At 38.5% G+C, this 22,803-nt stretch overlaps 1 protein-coding gene across 1 annotated transcript in view; it reads right to left on the bottom strand.

The window, feature by feature from the left end:
- The window catches only part of HSPBAP1 (HSPB1 associated protein 1), a gene marked incomplete at its 5' end in the record, with an annotated part of 61,405 nt that overhangs the window by 29,906 nt on the left and 8,696 nt on the right, over positions 1-22,803 (bottom strand). The window contains 2 exons of the mRNA XM_079704671.1: positions 8,439-8,620; positions 18,724-18,909. Coding sequence (XP_079560797.1) covers positions 8,439-8,620; positions 18,724-18,909 — 368 coding nt within the window. The remainder of the gene's footprint in view (positions 1-8,438; positions 8,621-18,723; positions 18,910-22,803) is intronic.

The following is a 22,803-nucleotide window of genomic DNA, read 5'->3' as shown; positions in this document are numbered from 1 at the left end:
TCTTTCCACTTTCTTTTTCTTTCCTTCCTCCCTCCCTCCCTCCCTCCTTTCTTTCCTTCTTTCTTTCCATCCTTCCTCCCTCCCTCCCTCCTTTCTTTCTTTCTTCCTTCCTTCCTCCCTTTCTTCCCTTCTTCCTTTCTTTCAATCTCTCTTTCTTTCTTCTACTAATTATTTCTTTCTACTTTTTCTCACTGTTATTCTGAGCCGGGTGGATGAAAGGCTCTTGGTGCTGCAGCCAGGAGTTAGTGCTGTGCCTCTGAAGTGGGAGAGCCAACTTCAGGACATGGGTCCACAAGAGACCTCCCAGCTCCACATAATATCAAGCAGCGAAAATCTCACAGGGATCTCCATCTCAACACCAGCACCCAGCTTCAGTCAACGACCAGCAAGCTACAGTGCTGGTCACCCTATGCCAAGCATCTAGCAAGGCAGGAACACAACCCCACCCATTAGCAGAGAGGATACCTAAAAACATAATAAGGCCACAGGCACCCCAAAACACACCACCAGACGTGGACCTGTCCACCAGAAAGACAAGATCGAGCCTCAACCACCAGAACACAGGCATTAGTCCCCCCCACCAGGAAGCCTACACAACCTACTGAAACAACCTTAGCCACGGGGGACAGACACCAAAAACAATGGGAACTACGAATCTGCAGCCTGCAAAAAGGAGACCCCAAACACAGTAACATAAGCAAAATGAGAAAGCAGAAAAACACACAGCAGGTGAAGGAGCAAGATAAAAACCTACCAGACCTAACAAATGAAGAGGTAATAGGCAGTCTACCTGAAAAAGAATTCAGAATAATGATAGTAAAGATGATCCAAGATTCTATTTCCCAGATCCAAAATCTTGGAAATAGAATAGACAATATGCAAGAAACAGTTAACAAGGACCTAGAAGAACTAAAGATGAATCAAGCATCGATTAAAAACACAATAAATGAAATGAAAAATACTCTAGATGGGATCAATAGCAGAATAACTGAGGCAGAAGAACGGATAAGTGAGGTGGAAGATAAAATAGTGGAAATAACTGATGCAGAGCAAAATAAAGAAAAAAGAATGAAAAGAAGAGAGGACAGTCTCAGAGACCTCTGGGACAACATTAAACGCACCAACATTCGAATTATAGGGGTTCCAGAAGAAGAAGAGAAAAAGAAAGGGACTGAGAAAATATTTGAAGAGATTATACTTGAAAACTTCCCTAATATGGGAAAGGAAATAGTTAATCAAGTCCAGGAGGGACAGAGAGTCCCATACAGAATAAATCCAAGGAGAAATACGCCAAGACACATATTAATCAAACTGTCAAAAATTAAACACAAAGAAATCATATTAAAAGCAGCAAGGGAAAAACAACAAATAACACACAAGGGAATCCCCATCAGGTTAACAGCTGATCTCTCAGCAGAAACTCTACAAGCCAGAAGGGAGTGGCAGGACATAATTAAAGTGATGAAGGAGAGAAACCTGCAACCAAGATTACTCTACCCAGCAAGGATCTCATTCAGATTTGATGGAGAAATTAAAACGTTTACAGACAAGCAAAAGGTGAGAGAGTTCAGCACCACCAAACCAGCTTTACATCAAATGCTAAAGGAACTTCTCTAGGCAAGAAACACAACAGAAGGACTATACCTACAATAACAAACCCAAAGCAATTAAGGAAATGGGAATAGGAACATACATATCAATAATTACCTTAAATGTAAATGGACTAAATGCTCCCACCAAAACACACAGAGTGGCTGAATGGATACAAAAACAAGACCCATATATATGCTGTCTACAAGAGACCCACTTCAGACCTAGAGACACATACAGATTGAAAGTTAGGGGATGGAAAAAGATATTCCATGCAAATGGAAATCAAAAGAAAGCTGGAGTAGCAATTCTTATATCAGACAAAATAGACTTTAAAATAAAGACTATTAGAAGAGACAAAGAAGGACACTACATAACGATAAAGGGATCGATCCAAGAAGAAGATATAACAATTGTAAATATTTATGCACCCAATATAGGAGCACCTCAATACATAAGGCAAATACTAACAGCCATAAAAGGGGAAATCGACAGTAACACAATCATAGTAGGGGACTTTAACACCCCACTTTCACCAATGGACAGATCATCCAAAATGAAAATAAATAAGGAAACACAAGCTTTAAATGATACATTAAACAAGATGGACTTAATTGATATTTATAGGACATTCCATCCAAAAACAACAGAATACACATTTTTCTCAAGTGCTCATGGAACATTCTCCAGGATAGATCATATCTTGGGTCACAAATCAAGCCTTGGTAAATTTAAGAAAATTGAAATTGTATCAAGTATCTTTTCCGACCACAATGCTATGAGACTAGACATCAATTACAGGAAAAGATCTGTAAAAAATACAAACACATGGAGGCTAAACAATACACTACTCAATAACGAAGTGATCACTGAAGAAATCAAAGAGGAAATTAAGAAATACCTAGAAACAAATGACAATGGAGACACGACGACCCAAAACCTATGGGACGCAGCAAAAGCAGTTCTAAGGGGGAAGTTCATAGCAATACAATCCCACCTTAAGAAACAGGAAACATTTCGAGTAAACAACCTGACCCTGCACCTAAAGCAATTAGAGAAAGAAGAACAAAAAACCCCCAAAGTTAGCAGAAGGAAAGAAATCATAAAGATCAGATCAGAAATAAATGAAAAAGAAATGAAGGAAACGATAGCAAAGATCAACCAAACTAAAAGCTGGTTCTTTGAGAAGATAAACAAAATTGACAAACCATTAGCCAGACTCATCAAGAAAAGAAGGGAGAAGACTCAAATCAGTAGAATTAGAAATGAAAAAGGAGAAGTAACAACTGACACTGCAGAAATACAAAAGATCATGAGAGATTACTATAAGCAACTCTATGCCAATAAAATGGACAACCTGGAAGAAATGGACAAATTCTTAGAAATGCACAACCTACCAAGACTGACTCAGGAAGAAATAGAACATATGAATAGACCAATCACAAGCACTGAAATTGAAACTGTGATTAAAAATCTTCCAACAAACAAAAGCCCAGGACCAGATGGCTTCACAGGCGAATTCTATCAAACATTTAGAGAAGAGCTAACACCCATCCTTCTCAAACTCTTCCAAACAATATCAGAGGAAGGAACACTCCCAAACTCATTCTACGAGGCCACCATCACCTTGATACCAAAACCAGGCAAGGATGTCACAAAGAAAGAAAACTACAGGCCAATATCACTGATGAACATAGATGCAAAAATCCTCAACAAAATACTAGCAAACAGAATGCAACAGCACATTAAAAGGATCATACACCATGATCAAGTGGGGTTTATTCCAGGAATGCAAGGATTCTTCAATATACGCAAATCAATCAATGTGATACACCATATTAACAAGTTGAAGGAGAAAAACCATATGATCATCTCAATAGATGCAGAGAAAGCTTTCGACAAAATTCAACACCCATTTATGATAAAAACCCTGCAGAAAGTAGGCATAGAGGGAACTTTCCTCAACATAATAAAGGCCATATATGACAAACCCACAGCCAACATTGTCCTCAATGGTGAGAAACTGAAACCATTTCCACTAAGATCAGGAACAAGACAAGGCTGCCCACTCTCACCACTCTTATTCAACATAGTTTTGGAAGTTTTAGCCACAGCAATCAGAGAAGAAAAGGAAATAAAAGGAATCCAAATTGGAAAAGAAGAAGTAAAGCTGTCACTGTTTGCAGATGACACGATACTATACATAGAGAATCCTAAAGATGCTACCGAAAAACTACTAGAGCTAATCAGTGAATTTGGTAAAGTAGCAGGATACAAAATTAATGCACAGAAATCTCTGGCATTCCTGTACACTAATGATGAAAAATCTGAAAATGAAATCAAGAAAACACTCCCATTTACCATTGCAACAAAAAGAATAAAATATCTAGGAATAAACCTACCTAAGGAGACAAAAGACCTGTATGCAGAAAATTATAAGACACTGATGAAAGAAATTAAAGATGATACAAATAGATGGAGAGATATACCATGCTCCTGGATTGGAAGAATCAATATTATGAAAATGACTCTACTACCCAAAGCAATCTACAGATTCAATGCAATCCCTATCAAACTACCACTGGCATTTTTCACAGAACTAGAACAAAAAATTTCAAAATTTGTTTGGAAAAACAAAAGACCCCGAATAGCCAAAGCAATCTTGAGAACGAAAAACGGAGCTGGAGGAATCAGGCTCCCTGACTTCAGACTATACTACAAAGCTACAGTAATTAAGACAGTGTGGTACTGGCATAAAAACAGAAAGATAGATCAGTGGATCAGGATAGAAAGCCCAGAGATAAACCCACGCACATATGGCCAACTTATCTTTGATAAAGGAGGCAGGAATGTACAGTGGAGAAAGGACAGCCTCTTCAATAAGTGGTGCTGGGAAAACTGGACAGGGACATGTAAAAGTATGAGATTAGATCATTCCCTAACACCATACACAAAAATAAGCTCAAAATGGATTAAAGACCTAAATGTAAGGCCAGAAACTATCAAACTCTTAGAGGAAAACATAGGTAGAACACTCTATGACATAAATCACAGCAAGATCCTTTTGGACCCACCTCCTAGAGAAATGGAAATAAAAACAAAGATAAACAAATGGGACCTAATGAAACTTCAAAGCTTTTGCACAGCAAAGGAAACCATAAAGAAGACCAAAAGACAACCCTCAGAATGGGAGAAAATATTTGCAAATGAAGCAACTGACAAAGGATTAATCTCCAAAATTTATAAACAGCTCATGCAGCTCAATAGCAAAAAAACAAACAACCCAATCCAAAAATGGGCAGGGCTTCCCTGGTGGCGCAGTGGTTGAGAGTCCGCCTGCCGATGCAGGGGACGTGGGTTCGTGCCCTGGTCCGGGAAGATCCCACATGCCGCGGAGCGGCTGGGCCCGTGAGCCATGGCCGCTGAGCCTGCACATCCGGAGCCTGTGCTCCGCAACGGGAGAGGCCACAACAGTGAGAGGCCCGCGTACCGCAAAAAAAAAAAAAAAAAAAAAACAAAAATGGGCAGAAGACTTAATTAGGCATTTCTCCAAAGAAGATATACAGACTGCCAACAAACACATGAAAGAATGCTCAACATCATTAATCATTAGAGAAATGCAAATCAAAACTACAATGAGATATCATCTCACACCAGTCAGAATGGCCATCATCAAGAAATCTAGAAACAATAAATGCTGGAGAGGGTGTGGAGAAAAGGGAACACTCTTGCACTGCTGGTGGGAATGTGAATTGGTACAGCCACTATGGAGAACAGTATGGAGGTTCCTTAAAAAACTAAAAATAGAACTACCATATGACCCAGCAATCCCACTACTAGGCATATACCCTGAGAAAACCATAATTCAAAAAGAGACATGTACCAAAATGTTCATTGCAGCTCTATTCACAATAGCCCGGAGCTGGAAACAACCTAAGTGTCCATCATCGGATGAATGGATAAAGAAGATGTGGCACATATATACAATGGAATATTACTCAGCCATAAAAAGAAACGAAACTGAGCTATTTGTAATGAGGTGGATAGACCTAGAGTCTGTCATACAGAGTGAAGTAAGTCAGAAAGAGAAAGACAAATACCGTATGCTAACACATATATATGGAATTTAAAAAAAAAAAAAATGTCATGAAGAACCTAGGGGTAAAACGGGAATAAAGACACAGACCTACTTGAGAATGGACTTGAGGATATGGGGAAGGGGAAGGGTAAGCTGTGACAAAGGGAAAGAGAGGCATGGACATATATACACTACCAAACGTAAGGTAGATAGATAGTGGGAAGCAGCCGCAGAGCACAGGGAGATCAGCTCGGTGCTTTGTGACCGCTTGGAGGGGTGGGATGGGGAGGGTGGGAGGGAGGGAGATGCATGAGGGAAGGGATGTGGGAACAGATGTATATGTATGACTGATTCACTTTGTTATAAAGCAGAAACTAAAAAAAAAAAAAAAAAAAAAAAAAGGAAATCAGACACAGGAAAAAAAAAAAAATGATATAATCTTAATGGACTTGGTTGTTCATAGCAGATTTACCTGTTCTAATCCAGAGAATTAATCACCATAATGTGAGCTGACAAAAACTCATTAACTAAAAATATCAGATTTTATAAGGGCTCAATTAGAATTCCAGCACATTAACAAAAGGCTGCCTTTTATACCCACACTTAATAAATAGGACACGTTTCTGCACAGTGCTACCATGCCTGGGCTGAAACAGAACAACTGATGGGGTCAGATTAGAGATTCACCCAAAGCAGAGTGAGCCTAGATCCAGCACAGACAGAAGTCCTTCATCCTAGCTGTGTAGTCCTCACAGGACTGAATGTATCCAGACCCTCTGCAGGCATATAGTGCAGTAGTTAAAGCTTGTGGAGGCAGACTGCTTAGTTTATACTTTTCTTAGTTGTATAATTTCAGAAAAGGTTTACTTAACCTCTTGGTGCCTCACTTTTTTTTTTTAATAAATGTATTTGTTTGTTTGTTTATTTAGGGCTGCGTTGGGTCTTTTTGCTGCCCACAGGCTTTCTCTAGTTGCTGCGAGCGGGGGTTACTCTTCGTTGCGGTGCACGGGCTTCTCATTGCGGTGGCTTCGCTTGTTGCGGAGCACGGGCTCTAGGCACGCAGTCTTCAGTACTTGTGGCTCGTTGTGGCTCGCGGGCTCTAGAGCACAGGCTCAGTAGTTGTGGCACACGGGCTTAGTTACTCCGTGGCATGTGGGATCTTCCCAGACCAGGGCTCAAACCCATGTCCCATGCATTGGCAGGTGGATTCTTAACCACTGTGCCACCAGGTAAGCCCTCATTTTTCTTAAAATAGGGATAATTATTAAATCATAGGGTTACTGTGGGGATTATAAAAGTAAAGCACTTAGAAAAGCACCAAGTATGAGTACTTGATAAATATTACTATTACAGTGTTTTACCTGAAATATGGAGTAATAAAGTATTAGTCTAATATACAGGGTGGGTTAGGGTATGAGAAATATTAATAAGATACTCCAGAAGTTAACTATGATATCTAAAAGGTCTAGGATTAAAGATCCATAGAGTAATCACAATTAAGGTTATTAAAAAAATTACCTCAAAATTATCATTTAAAAATGAGTAAATAATAGATTTGGTATAGATTTTGGATTCAGAAAACATCTACTGAATGTTTTCAAAACCAATGCATTTCTTTTATTGTTGTGAGAAAAAAAAAGTATCCTCAACTAACAATTATGGGGTAAGTGATGTGTTTTTCCTTTTTTTTTTTTTTACAAAAACCAAAATTTAAGTAAAACATTAAAAAACTTAATAAAGATACAAAGTATTGATAGCTGTATGATAATATTATAACTATGAAAGCACCAGCAACTAAACCTTCACTCAAAGTGAAAAAGAAAAAATATAAGCTGAATGGAAAATGACTCAAGAATCCACGGACAATCAGCCTGTATGAGAGGAAAGTCCAGAGGGAGAGTGGTGGTGACCGGCAGGAGAAGAGCAGGTGGGTGAACAGCCTGCTGTGATGGCAAAATATATCCTGTAGGGGCAGGATGAAGGACTCTAGAACCTTGACCTGATGCTGGGCAAGACAGAGTCATTCAAACAGCTTTCTGGGACTACTCTCATTCCTGGCCGATGCCTAAGACACACAGAAACCAGAGCAGGGAGTTTGCAAAATCACCCCACAAACTGAACTGGCAGTTTGAGGTAGAAAACACTTTGAAAAGAGGATACGGTAGTCTGCAAACCGCCTTCAGTTATGTCAACGTGTGGCAAAGAACTTCCACATTCTTACTTCTGCAAGCACCCCCATCCTTCTGCAGGACTTCTACAGCCAAACACTGGGAGCCCAGCACTCTCTGCTTCAGGCTATAAACCTGTACTAAACACCCCAGAGCAGAGAGAGATGGCAGCAGCAGCCGGAAGGCTTCCAGGATTCTAGGAATGCTTGAATGCTTCTTCATGTAATCAGCTTTGTACCTCCATCTGCCTCACTGACAGAACAAGGACTTAGATGTAGGTCAGGAGGAAAGGAAGTTGTACACACAGTCTATGCTTCTGATATACTCCAAATCAGCTCAGGTGCTGTTTAAAGGCAAAGGAGAGAGTGTGCAGGAAGTCTGGTGACTAGGAAAATAATAAGAAGGCTGCTCATCTTTGTAGGCCAAACATTATACTTCCTTTGAACAAATCTTTGGGCTTGAGTAAATAGGATAGTCAAGACTCACGGTGACTACTTTTCAGAGAAAAAGACAGTGAGTAAAAAAGTACCAAGGAGATTCTAATTTGTGATCTTTTCTCAAGAACAAGTTATACTATGATTAAAAGAAATGTACTGACTTACCTGGAAAATATCTGTCTTGTCTTCAAATAAACTGACAAAATATTTATAGTCAGCATAAGCCCAGAATTTGGAATGATCATAGTCTCTAAATGGTCCAGAAACACTAGATCGGTCACAGTTCCAGGTCAGAAACTCTTCAAGTGTAGCTTCTATGTAACTGCATGTGGTTTCAAACTGAGGAGCTGCAATGTAAGAGAACCCAACTTTAAATGTACATTGAATACAGTTTCCCAATATTGTTGTTTTCTTAAATGAGGATAATTTCAACCAGGAAAGATTAACTATTATTTAACATTAATTAGAAATTAATTATGTACTTGCTAAATAATTAGAACCATTTACAACACTTAACAATACTCTTGATTAAATTTAAAAGTAAAAAACACAACTTTAACCTTAAGATTAAAGACTACCGTTTCTATAGCCTGATGCAGTAATCCAGTGGAATACTTTAGTTTATCACTTCTCCAAGACCTTTTCAGGGGTGTGTGAGGTCTAAACTATTTTCATGATAATACTACGACAGTATTTGACCTTTTCACACTTATTCTCTCACAAGAGTATGGTGTTTTCCAGGGGCTACACAACTTGTGTTGACGTCACTGCTCCGACAGCTAGTGGACTATGTGCTTATGTTCTTATAGTTTTAAATGTCTGTAAACAAAGAAGAACAAAGAGCGTTGCTCACCAAACAGTTCTACAAGGATTAAGTCATAACCCACTGCAGTCACTGACCAACCAGTGCACTCTCAGAGGAAATTAAGACATAATAGGATGAAGCACTCTGTGCTTCAGATAGAGGAAATTAAGACCATAACAGCATGCTCTGTGCTTTGGACAAGCAAGCCTCTCAGTGAGATGTATATCTCGGGAAGAACTTCAATGACCCCAGATTCTTGCATCTTCCTAAAGAAAAGCACTAAAATCATTAACTGTAGATATTTGTTATTTGTGACTAGCAGTAATCTTTTACCAAGATGTCTGCTTGACTGCACACATTCCCTAGCCAAAAATCATATGTATACAGGCTTCTTCCCTACCCTTCGGAGAAGTTTTCTCAGAGCTCCTGAGAGGCTATCTCCTGTGCTATAGTCCTTTAAGACCCTGAATAAAACTTAAACTCACAGCTCTTACATTGAGCATTTTTCTTTAAGTAGACATGTCTCGGTTTTAATTTCTAATAATGTTAAGTATCACTAGATATAACCCACATTGACAAAAAAGCTCACTCACTGGGGTACTCAATCGTTTTTAAGTCTAAAGGAATACTGAGACCAAAAAGTTTGAGAACTACTTCTTCAAATAAAAAAAAGGCAACAACAAAAAACTGTCTTTTGAAAATTTTCAACTTTATACTGCACATTTATCACACAGAGCTCCTCAATCATTAAGTAGACAACAGCAATTTAAAGTCTGTTCGGGTTTCCCTGGTGGCGCAGTGGTTGAGAGTCCGCCTGCTGATGCAGGGGACACGGGTTCGTGCCCCGGTCCGGGAAGATCCCACATGCTGTGGAGCGGCTGGGCCGTGAGCCATGGCCGCTGAGCCTGCGCGTCCGGAGCCTGTGCTCCGCGACAGGAGAGGCCACAACAGTGAGAGGCCCGCAAACCCAAAAAAAAAAAAAAAAAAGAGTCCTAAAGTCTGTTCAATTATTCATTAATCCATTTATTTCAGAATCATTTATTAAGTACCTAATTTGTAACTAGCATTGTACTCAGGCTTGCAGGAACATAAAAGAAATAGATAATACTCTTGAGTTTAGACTATATTTAGATAAAAAGAGAACTTCAACCAGAATAATAGGGAATTTGAGGCATCATATAACTAGATGCCAAATTTTGTGCCCTAGACACCTAGGAAAAGGCAAAGACCACCGGAGATGAGGGCTGATCAGGAAAGCTTGAAGAAAAGTCTACTGTCTGTCCATAGTGGTTTGTTATTACGGGTAGAACTCATTTATACAAGAATTATTCTTCTAAATAGTGATGAAATGAGGTTTTTTTTGCAATTAGCTGAATACTTTAAATGTACATTGGAATGTTAATATTCAAGAAACCTGATTATGATCTATTTTGGAAAACATGAAATCCTTTCAAGAGGAGATGTAGATCTAACACATGTAAATCAGTCAGCACAATGCTAGACACATAGCAGATGCTCAGTAAAAGTTAGACACTATTATTAGTATTTTTTATTATTCATTCATATATTTACTTGGGGCACTTTAAAAGTTAGCTGAATTGGTAGTAGGAAGAAAAGGATATTCAAACATCTTTTATCTTTTCCATCCATTTCTGCTCAAACTGTTTAGGATTATCCCAATCACGTTTCTCCCTCCTCTCTTTATCTTAAAACCTTATAATGGCAGAGAAATAATGGAGGGGAGGGTGTGTGTCACCCTTAATTCATTTATTTCATCAACTTGTCACCTGACTTTAAGAAGCAGGAAAACTTTACTAGGCTACATTTATCTAAAAGATAAAACCCTGCAGATTTAAGAACTATTTAAATTTGATAATTTTTGAGAAGCATTTAGAATAGTGGTTGGCACACACTGACCCATCAATATATAAAACCTCTTAATATTATCAACATCATCATCAAGAATTTACCATAACAGCATTGGAATACACTTTTTTTTAACAAACAAAAACCCATGTAGCAAGAAAGCTGCTTGGTTGGTGCTGGAATCTTTTCTAAATCATTTCAGTAAGCTCCAATGTGAGCCTGACCACATTCTACTGTCCTGTAAGTTTTCACTTCACAGAATTCAATCCAACTGATCCAACGGAATACTAAAGCCATTGCTTGAGCCACCTGCCCCTAGGGTAGACTGAGGACTTTTCAGTTATGACCAGTTTTCACAGGCACATCCGTACTGCACCCTCATCAGCAGACTTCATTTTCTGTCACAGCAAGTTCTGTACTTAAAAGAATGAAAATCTAAAAATGCAAAAAACTATATGTGAGAACTGTTACTGTCAGGGGAAAATTACAATGAATGGAATGAATGAAAATGACAGACTTTTTAATTTACATAGTGATTTCAAAATAGAATCTTTTCACCCGTTCCTGGTAATAATAGCACCAAAGGCACTGTTTTCATTCTGTTATAATGACAATTTCTTTCTGGGTAGTACAGTTGTTTTTCTTAGTTTATTCTACGCAATGGAATTATTCCTTTCTAACTTGATTATTATTGTTCTTTTGTTTAACATTAAAGTAGCCTAGGCAGCTGCAACTTTCATCCTACTTACTGTCAAAGTGTTAGGTAAGAGGAAGCTCAACTGAGTTTAGGATTTGGAAATAGTGTATAAATTGAGTTTGCTTTTGACTCTCATAAAAGGGAGTCCTAAAATATTTTTTGCACAGCAGTGAAACAAATATTTCTCCATTTTGTTAGACTTCATCACTTCACAAGCAAGAAACACTTGGAATGTGGGTACTAAGACTTTTGATTGTTACTCCACTCCCTATCAACAAATGTTTAGGATTATTTCTACATCTGCCAGCTGAGGTATAGTATTGTCACTGAGAATATATGTTGGCAAATGAATCTGATCCAAAATGTTTCAAAGAGCTACTGTGACGTCATTATCTGCTTCCTAAAATAAACTAAGAGACACATTACAGTCAAATACGCTAGTTATTAATACTATTATTTCAAGCATTCTAGAAAAACTCTAACCAAGACCTAAAACAGAAATAAATATGTTCAAAAGAAAGGAAACAAAGTTATCATTGCTTGTAAGATCATATGCCTGTTTTACTAAAAAGCCCACAAGAATAAACTAAAAAACTATGTACACTATTAACTGGCTGGATAAAAAATAAACATGCAAAAAACAAATGGCTTTTATTTGTATATCAATCACAGTCTGAAAAACAAAAGAGGCAAAAATATTTCCTAACAGCCATAAAAATTTTATAATATTTTAAGAAATTTGTAGACTTATATGAAAAATCCAAATATTTTTTCCCCAAAATCTTTTTACTGAGGTAAAACAAACTAGGTAAGTGAAGATTACACATTCTTGTGTAGTAAGATACAGTATTGTCACAAGGTAGATTCTTTCCAAATTATGTAATTTATAGCACTTCATGAATTTTCATTTAAAATCCTGTTGACTGAAAGAAAAAAAGAAAAACACATGACCTAAAAGTTGCAGGTTATGTTTTATTCGGGTATCTTACTGAGGACTATAACCTGGGAGACGGCCTCTCAGATGCTCTGTGGAACTGTTCTAAAGAGGTAAGGGAGGGCTTCCCTGGTGGCGCAGTGGTTGAGAGTCCGCCTGCCGATGCAGGGGACACGGGTTCATGCCCCGGTCCGGGAAGATCCCACTATGCTGCGGAGCGGCTAGGCCCGTGAACCACGGCCGCTGAGCCTGCGCGTCCGGAGCTTGTGCTCCGCAATGGGAGAGGCCACAATAGTGAGAGGCCTGCGTACCACAAAAAAAAAAAAAAAAAAAAAAAAAGGCAAGGGAGGAGCCAGTACATACAGGAGTTTTTGTGGAAAAAAAAAATGTAGCTTTTACAAAAATACCCAGACATCTCAAGTTAATGATTTTAGTGCTTTTCTATGGATGGGAAGATGCAAAAGTCTCAGCTCATTGATATTATTGCTTTGATATGCATCTTAACTATCTAGGGCCAGGATCCTGTTTTTCTCCATTCCAAAGGCCCCTCAGGGAGCACCATTATGGGGCGGGGGAGGCAGCTGCAGTGGCTGATGGCTTGAGGGCATGCAACATTCATTGTTTGATGTGAGCCCACTGTTTAATTCTAAAATTCATTTAGAGGAATAAAATTCAATTGTATCTAATAAAATACTGAGAAAGAAGAGTGATTAGGGAGGATGAACTGTTCTTTCAAATATTAAAATATACAGCAGTTGCTAAAATAGTTTTTAAAAAGTGTTTTACTTGGGGGCTTCCCTGGTGGCGAAGTGATTGAGGGTCCGCCTGCCGGTGCAGGGGACACGGGTTCGTGCCCCGGTCTGGGAGGATCCCACATGCCGCGGAGTGGCTGGGCCCGTGAGCCATGGCCGCTGAGCCTGCACGTCGGGAGCCTGTGCTCCGCAGCGGGAGAGGCCACAACAGTGAGTGCGAGGACCGCGTACCACAAAAAAAAAAAAAAAAAAAAGTGTTTTACTGGCCCCCAAACTGATAGCTCAATAAAATGTCCAAAAACAGATGCTGGAATATACAAGAATATAATAATATAATAAAGATGGTTTCAAAGTCAATAGGGGAAAAAAGGATTATTCAGTAAATGGTACTACAATAAAGATGTTATTTCCAATTTAACTATTTGGGGAAAAGTCAGTGAACGCCACATACTAAAATAAATATGGAATGGATAGAGAGTAAAATGTAAAAAAGAAATCATTAAGCTATTAGAAGAAAATATTAGAACATTTATCTTGTCAGGATACAGAAGGAATTTCTAAATAAAATAAATAAGAATAAAAATATTAATGAAATATTATTTGACTTTACTATAAAAAATATGAAGCAAAAATCAAAAGGCAAACAATAAACTGGGAAACATTTGTTTAGTACATTAGTACATTAGTAAACAAACACAGTATTCTTTTTTTTTTTTTTTTTTTTTGTGGTACGCGGGCCTCTCACTGTTGTGGCCTCTCCCGTTGCGGAGCACAGGCTCCGGATGCGCAGGCTCAGCAGCCATGGCTCACGGGCCCAGCCGCTCCGCGGCATATGGGATCCTCCCAGACCGGGGCACGAACCCGTATCCCCTGCATCGGCAGGCGGACTCTCAACCACTGCGCCACCAGGGAGGCCCCAAACACAGTATTCTTAATATTAACATAAGGAGTTTATTTAAAAAATGCCCTGAAACCCTAATAAGGATAAGTGAAAGAACAATTACCAGACAAAAATACCAATTATTCACAAACATGAACATATGTTCAACATCACCAGCAAAGAAATGTTAATTAAAGTCATGAGACACCCATCTCTCACCTATCAAGAAGATAGTTTTTTAAAAACATACATTACAGTTTGGGCAAAGGAATGGCCAAACAGGTACCCTTCATGTTCTGAAAGGAAAGTAAATGTAAACCAGCCTTCTGCAAAGCACTTGGCCTCATGTATCAAAGGTTTTCCATTCTTTCACTCCATAGACGTCTGACTATCCAGATATTAAGTGCTCAGCCAATAACGAGACATGGCCGTGGTCCTTACAAGGTGGCCCCTCTTGAGGGGAAGAGAGACTTTAAACAGATAATTACTTACACAACTAACCATGTGATTACAGCTGTGCTAAGTGTTACTCAGAAATACAAGGTGTTCTGAGATAAGTTAATAGTAACACCTGATTTGGGGGGTGAGGGAGGGAGATGTGGTCAGAAAGACTACCATGAGGAAATGACTTTTGAGCTAAGATCTGAAGGAAGCAGAGCAATTAACTAGGTAAAGCTGGGGTAAGGGGAAGTGGGAAAAGAGAAGAACGGCTAGACTGTATATGCAAAGGCTCTGAAGTAAGAAAAAGCAAATACAAAAACTGGAAAAAATACTTTTTTGCCCCAAGTTCAGAAAGAGGAATTAAGCTGAGGAGGCCAACAGAGCTTTCTATACCATAACAAAAATGCTGGTCTTTAGCCTAAGGGTAATGGGAAGCCATCTAAGGGTTTTAAATGGGGAAAGAAGATGAGATTTTTCTTTTTTTTAAACTGTCTCTGGTTTCAGTATGAAGAATGGCTGAGGCGGGAGGGCAGGGAGTGCACAGGGACTAGGGACAAGGCTACTGCAACCACGGAGGTGAGACAGCAGGGTAACCCCAACTGGTGGATGGCCTCGGACAGAGAAGCAGGTGGATGCTGGATACTTCAGGTGTAAGTCACCAAGTCACCAGACACCACTTAGAGAGGCCACCAGAATGACTCAGAGGTTTCTGGCAAAAGAAGCTTCTTGGATAGTGCTGCTCCTGGTGATAATGTTCACACTCTTTGACCCAGTCAGTCTCCTAGGCATCTATCCTAGGGAAACAATCAGAAACTTGGACAAGATTTATTTTCAAACATGTTCAGTATAGTCTTATTTATAAATTTAAAACCGCTAAGCAATCTAAGCAAAATAGGAGAATTTTAAAAATAAATTATGGTACTACCATACAATGGAATATTAGGTAGCCATTTAAAAGTCATATTTAATGTCAAGAGAAGCTGCTCAGAATATGTTAAGTAAAAAAAAGAGAAAACGCAGGCTGTTCAAATTAACACAATTTTATTTTTAAAATACAGAAAGGCTTGCATGGACATATATCAAAATGTAATTAGTGATTGCCTCTTGGTAATAGGACTGAGTGTTTTTAAATTTCTTTGGGTCTTCCCAGTTTTCCAGTGTTCTCTAAAATGAGAAGGTATATTTTAATTTTTGAAATTATTTCTATTTTTAAGTAATATTTTTTGAGCATTTACTATGTGCTAGGCACTGTTCTAAATGTTTAATGAATATGAACCCATTTAATCTTGAAAACATTTCTAAGATAGAGAAAAGTTAAGTAACTTGCTCAAAGTCACAGAGTAAGCCAAAATTTGAACCCACTCAAGCTGACTTGGGTCAGCTCTCTTACATCACTACGCTACACTGCTTGTGGAAGTACTGTATTTATACTCAAAGAAATAACTTTAAAAAGAACAAATTATTAAGACAACCCACATAATGGGAGAAAATATTTGCACATCATATATCTGATAAGAGTTAGTATCCAGAATATATAAAGATCTCTTTTACCACTGAACAACAAAAAGACAAAAAAAAAAAAAACCACACATAAAAACAAAAAAATCTCAATTAGAAAACAAGCAAAGGATTTGAATAGACATTTCTCCAAATTAGATATACTAATGGTCAATAAGCCCATAAAAAGATGCTTGACAACATTAGTCATTAGGGAAATGCATCAAAACTATAATGAGATAATACTTCACACCCACTAGGATGGCTAGAATAAAAAATGGAATAAGTATTGGCAAAGATGCAGAGAAACTGGATCCCTCACACGTTTGGGTGGGAATGTGAAATGGTTCAGCTGTTTCGGGCAACAGTTTGGCAGTTCCTCTAAAGGTTAAACATAGTTGCTGCATGACTCGGCAATTACACTTCTAGGTTTAACCCAAGTGAAGTGAAAACATATGTCCACACAAAAACGTGTACCTAAATGTTCACAGTAGCATTATTCATAATAGCCAAAATGTGGAAATAACCCAAACGTCCATCAGCTGATGAATGGATAAACATTTTGTTTATCCATATGATGGAATATTATTCAGCAATAAAAAGAAAATACAGATACATGCTAAAACATGGGTAAATCTTGAAAACATGATACGTGAAAAAAGCTAGACACAAAAGGCCACAACTGTATGATTCCATTTATATATATCCAGAATAGGCAAATCTATAAAAACAGAAAGTAGATTAGTGATTGCCAGGGGCTGGAGAAGGGGGTGAATGGGGAGTGACTGCTAATGGGAACCAGATTTTTCAGTGTGACGAAAATGTTCTGGAATTAGATAGTGGTCGTGGTTGCACAACATTGTGAAGATGCTAAAACCACTGAACTGTATACTTTCAAATGGTGAATTTTATGTGAATTTCGTCTGAATTTTAAAAAAGAACAAATTATCTTTAGTAAAAACTCAGAGCAGTTTCTCTCAATTGCAGAGACTTTCTACTTCCCTTTTTCTTCTATGCTGGAGTACTAACTTTAAAATGTCAAATTACTGTATCTCCGCTATAAAACAGGATAATAATAGTACCACTCCAAGTGGGTCTGAAGAAGATTAAGAGAGTTAATATGTATAAAGCCCTCAGAATAGTGCCTGACACAATAGTTCTCAATAGCTCTTAGTAGTAGTATTGTATTTGGAGTCTAACCAGGAGGTGAAAAAAATTACAATTTTTATTTTTCTTCAAATTATTGTTTAACAGACACTTCAATGAGTGGAAAATTTATCTGACTAAAATCAAGAAGAAAAGCGCACAGGCTGATTTTTACATAGCTACTGCTGGTCTAGCATTTAATTTAAAAGTACAATAAACATTTTGGTCTGTGACTAGAATGAGATGCCAAAGAGTTTCAGGTCTATTAATCCTGCTCTACCTGTCACTGGAGTACAAAGGGGTTCCAGACACCAAAAACCCAATAATTATATGAGATATACTAGAAGATCAACATGAGAAAACGAAGCTTGGAGAAGTTGGAAGAGAAACTGGGTAATTTTCTAGTTCCTTCTGAGTTATTAATAGATATTCTTAGAGCCACTTCACAGCAATGCTTAAAACACTATGAATTTCTAGACTACCAAATTTACCCATATTTAAAGAGAAGTTAAACACATATTCTGAAGCCAGACAGTGGTCATGGACTTCTTTAGATTAGAAACAGTTTCTAATGTAAACTGTTTCTTTCCTATAAACTAACTGTTTTTAGAGTAACAGTAATTGCTTTATCTGGCTTAAGGCAAAAAATCAAACTGTTACAAGTCTTCAGGGAAGAAGAGGGAGCTGGCAAAATCAAATTGCTTAAGAGGATGAAAAAAACAGCTTCGGGCTTCCCTGGTGGTACAGTGGTTGAGAGTCCGCCTGCCGATGCAGGGGACATGGGTTTGTGCCCTGGTCCAGGAAGATCCCACATGCCACGGAGCGGCTGGGCCCATGAGCCATGGCCGCTGAGCCTGCGCGTCCGGAGCCTGTGCTCCGCAACAGGAGAGGCCACAACAGTGAGAGGCCCTCGTACCGTGCAAAAAAACAAACAAACAAAAAAAACCAGCTTCACATATGTTTCACATTTATGTAATGCAATAGAGGTCAGGCAGCTGATAAAGCGGAGAGATAAAATTACACCCAGACTGAGCACTATAAATAGTGAGTGAGGTGAGTGAGGCGAGTGAGGCGACAAATAAAAGGACACACTGTACATGAGTCAAAAGTAGAAGGGATTGTTAGATTAGTATTGGTCTCTTTCAATCACATTAATAATGCACATTAACAAATATTTATTAAGTGTCTACTATGATCAATGAACCATGATACATGAACAAATACATTTTATGTGGGGCTATAAATTATAGGTTGCTTAGTCTAAAAAAATTATCTTAAACTGTCCTTTTAAAATTTCTAATGAAGTTTTCCTATCTGAAAATGGTCCAAAGAGGATTCAAATAAAGGATTCTCTAGAGATAAAGAAACCACGGTTGAGAATGTGGGAATGCTATTGAAGAGACATTATGATGATGATTCCTTGTAGTCCTACCTGTATCTGTGCGTTTCGTTCCCATCCTGAATCGTATCTGCTTGCCCTGAAGGACCTCAGAAAGATGTTTTGCAGTCCAGTGTTGGGCTGGCCAATCAAAAACCATGTTACAGAAGATTGCAGGTTGTTGTAAAGACATTATAATTTCTTTCGCTTTCTCTGGTGTAAAAGGTTTGACATGTTTACCTAGGGAGAGAAATAAATAACTAAAAGGTTATTTCATATAATATGAAGAATAAATAGCTAATATCATTTCTATTATGGCAAATCTGTCTGTGTAATTGCACTTCATTTACTCTTCATTTATTACTGTTTACATAAATATTTGGCCTCAAAGAGCCATAATTCTTCAATGATTTTTCTCAAATATTAAATTGTAAATGTTGGAAAATATTTATAATCTTCAATGTCAAAAATGTTTTTTTTAAAAAGGCTTTCCAAGTATTTATGTACATTTAAAAGATGCAATTTTTTGACAATATTATTTCCTAAATAGAGAATAGAGAATTATGTAAGAAATGCTGATGGAACCTACTCTTGAACAACTAGAGTTGCTGGACTCAGCAACAATTCTACTTGATATAGCACATGTTCATGCCAAAAAGACTACCGCATTCACACAGCAGTGGATGGGGAGCGGGAGAGGGGATTATTTTATTGCAAGATTTAAAAAGATAAAATATGTGCTAGGGTGGATATCAGTGTTAATCCTTGATTCTGACTGCATCTATAAACTGTACAAGGGAATATGCACAAACTAACACTGTGACTCACTGAGGATTTCAATAAATTTCACTCATAGAATGTTAATCCCGGATAGGAGGGTAAAGATTAATATTTGTTAAATAAAAGAAAAAGTGGGGACTTCCCTGGTGGAGCAGTGGTTAAGAATCTGCCTGCCAATGCAGAGGGTACAGGTTCGAGCCCTGGCCTGGGAAGATCCCACATGCCACGGAGCAACTAAGCCCACAACTTAGGGCGCCACAACTACTGAGCCTGTGCGCCTAGAGCCCGAGCTCTGAAACAAGAGAAGCCACCGCAGTGAGAAGCACGTGCACCAGAACGATGACTAACCCCCTCTAGCCGCAACGAGAGAAAGCCTGCGTGCAGCAACCAAGACCCAACGCAGCCAAAAATAAATAAATACATTTATAAAAATATATATTAAAAAAAATTAAAGAACAAGTAAGTTTCTCTTTAAAGACATCTCAAGATGAAAGTTTGGGGGGAAAGCTGAAAAATGCTTCATACCCTGATCCCCAAAACATGAATTTATGATTCTCTAGTATGATCAGCTAAACCCTCTATTTCAGTTACCTAATCTGTAATTACACTTACTCAAAAAATTACGAAAAGCTCATGAATAATCCAAATTCCCCCTTCAACCAACCTTCTTCTAAACTTTCTGACAAAAGGAGGAGGGACGGAGAAGGACTCATCGAAGAACCTGAGTAATTTGTACTTGTCTGAATGTGAGGCTTGTTTTTAAAGAAAATGAAAATTTAGGTCAGTTTGGCCCTCCTTTCTCAGACAAGGGCAAAACCCGGAAACCTCTCTTAAACCAGTGGTGAAAGCAAGCAGGCTCTAAGCCCTCAGCAGCTGACATCTGAGAACACTCTGGCCCCTTTTGGGTAGTCAGGGCTCTCATGTGAGGACATCAGTGCGGGTGCTTCAGGGGATGGGCAGGTGGCAGAGGTGGGGGCTACGTGGAGTAGGGAAGACAGAAGGCACTCTTAGGTCTCTGTGTAAAAGAAGGCCCAAGTTTATCTTTAAGTGACCTTTACCTACTGAAGAGCCCTGTTAAGGAAAACAGGCTGTAACCAGGAATTGTTTAAAAAAGGTCTTAAACCATACCAGCCTATAAATGTAAGCACAGGGTTACCTAGATTGCAATGTACCAAGTCTTCCTGGACTTGGAGTGCCTGGATTCCCTGTGTATGAAAATGGACAAGCCACATTTTTTATTATATATTTTTAAAGTTTTGCTAGACCATGAAAAGCTACAATACATTCATGATAATACCTGTTGCTTGTGACATATAAATTAGTACTACCCTTTGGGAAACAACTGGGAAAATGCAGCAAAAGTCTCAAAGAACCACCCATTAACCTAATAACTCATGTTAGAGGAATTTGCTTTTAACAAAATAATCATAAGCCACATACATATTCATTTATACTATATATGTGTACACACATATGCATAAAATATCTATTACTATAATAAAAAACCTGAAAATATAAACAACCAAATGTCTCAAAAGTAGAAAAATAATTTACTAAATATTTCTCCCATAGTACAGTCCCCTGGTACATTCAATTCATTAACAATAAAAATGAGGGCTCTGTAGAAATGTGTGGAGCTGTAGGGACTGGAACTGACTCAGAGAGTTATTGCAACAGCCAAGTGAGAAGAGTGGTAATAAGGCCCTGAACAAAGGGTGGCAGTGAGGAAGGCAGAGATGGTAGAGATGGAGAAATACTAGGAGAACAACGTCAAAGACTATTACGACTGAAGAGATGTGGGGTAGGAGGCAGATGCAGCTGTAAGGAAGACTGAGGTCTCCACACTTTGTGACTTGCCACGAGAGAAAGGTTAGGAGTAACATCTCCTTCTGTTGGGAAGATGAGAGTTTGGTTTTGATCATCATCATCATAACAATACCATATATCTACTTGTATAAGGCTCTACTATTTGCCACACACTTTTATATACATTAAAATAAAAGTGCTCATTGGATCCTCTAAGAAGCCTGTAAAACACAGGTACAGAAGGTATTTTATTTCCATTATCCAAATGAAGAAATGGAAGTTCAGATGTCAAAGGTCAAAATACCAGTGATGATAGGACTATAGGTCAGGTTCCCTGATTCCAAGTCCAATGCTCTTTCTACTGCATAATCCTGCTTCCAGAGAATTAAAACTGTAGGACTTACACGAGCACTAAAAACAGAGAGGCAGTATAACCCGAAAAGATAAGCTGGTGCAGAGAAGCTTTAGATGGATCCATAGACAATAAATCCACATGTGCTGTTGGGGAGAGAGGAATGTTCTGGATTGTGCACATGTTTGTATGTGTGGTGGGGGGAGTAGTTAATACCTATCATAGAGATTGCTAGTTGCCTACCTTACACACTACTGCTTCCTTCTTCCTCACTAACAGAACTCTGGGCAATGGGAGTGGCTGAAAAATTACATTTCCCAGATTCCTTTGCAGATAGGGTGGCCAGAGATATATCTGTAAGTTGCTAAGTCAGCCTTTCCCCCTTATCCTCCTCTCCTATATCCTGCATGGAAAACAGACATCATGTTTAACCATCTCGACAGATAAAAGAAAGGCCCAGGAAATTGCAAACACCGGCTGAAAGAATGCAAAGATGTCCATCTTTGTGCCCCTGAACCAAAGCCAGCAAAATTCTATCCCCTCAACGCTTTCATATAAATACACTAACTCATAGTCAGGACTCTGTTATTAGTCCATAACTGGTATAGCACCTTGCCTTCTGAGGCTATGGTTTTCAAGGACAACCATATTCTCCCTAGCGAGTGCTCTGTGGCTTAGGCTGGATGAATCATGGCTGGTGTGACTCACTGTTACATTCTTTCAGTTCTACGGTTGTAAAATGTTCAAGCTTTGACCATTTTGCTTCTAGAACTTTAAAGGGCAGAGAAAAACAGAAGCACCAGTCCTTTGGGGGTGACGATTTATTTATGCTGCTTATCTTAAATCAGAGCCAATAGATCACATGGCTTTGAATGTCTTCAAAACAGTTCTCATATTTGTATACCTAAGTACGTGGGCATTAGTAACACATGAGTAGTGTTTTGACAGAGGAGCTTCAAAGAAGTAAATAAATATTTTTTCCTCTAACATAACATTAAATTTTCTAAAAAAGTATTTAATGATCTGATAAAAAAATGCCAAACATCCCAAAGGTTATTTAATAGGAGACCCTAAAAACTAAAGTTTGCTGAGAAAGTACCAGGCCCAGTGATTGGAATATGTTAAATGCTCAAACATTTGCTAAATGAATGAAAAGTGCTATAAAGCGTGTGCAGAGTAGATCAGTACGATGCTCA

The sequence above is a fragment of the Hyperoodon ampullatus genome (assembly GCF_949752795.1).
Source record: "Hyperoodon ampullatus genome assembly, chromosome: 5".
Taxonomy (NCBI): domain Eukaryota; kingdom Metazoa; phylum Chordata; class Mammalia; order Artiodactyla; family Ziphiidae; genus Hyperoodon; species Hyperoodon ampullatus.
Note: the sequence above shows the minus strand (reverse complement) of the source record. Positions and strands in the feature narration are given on the sequence as shown.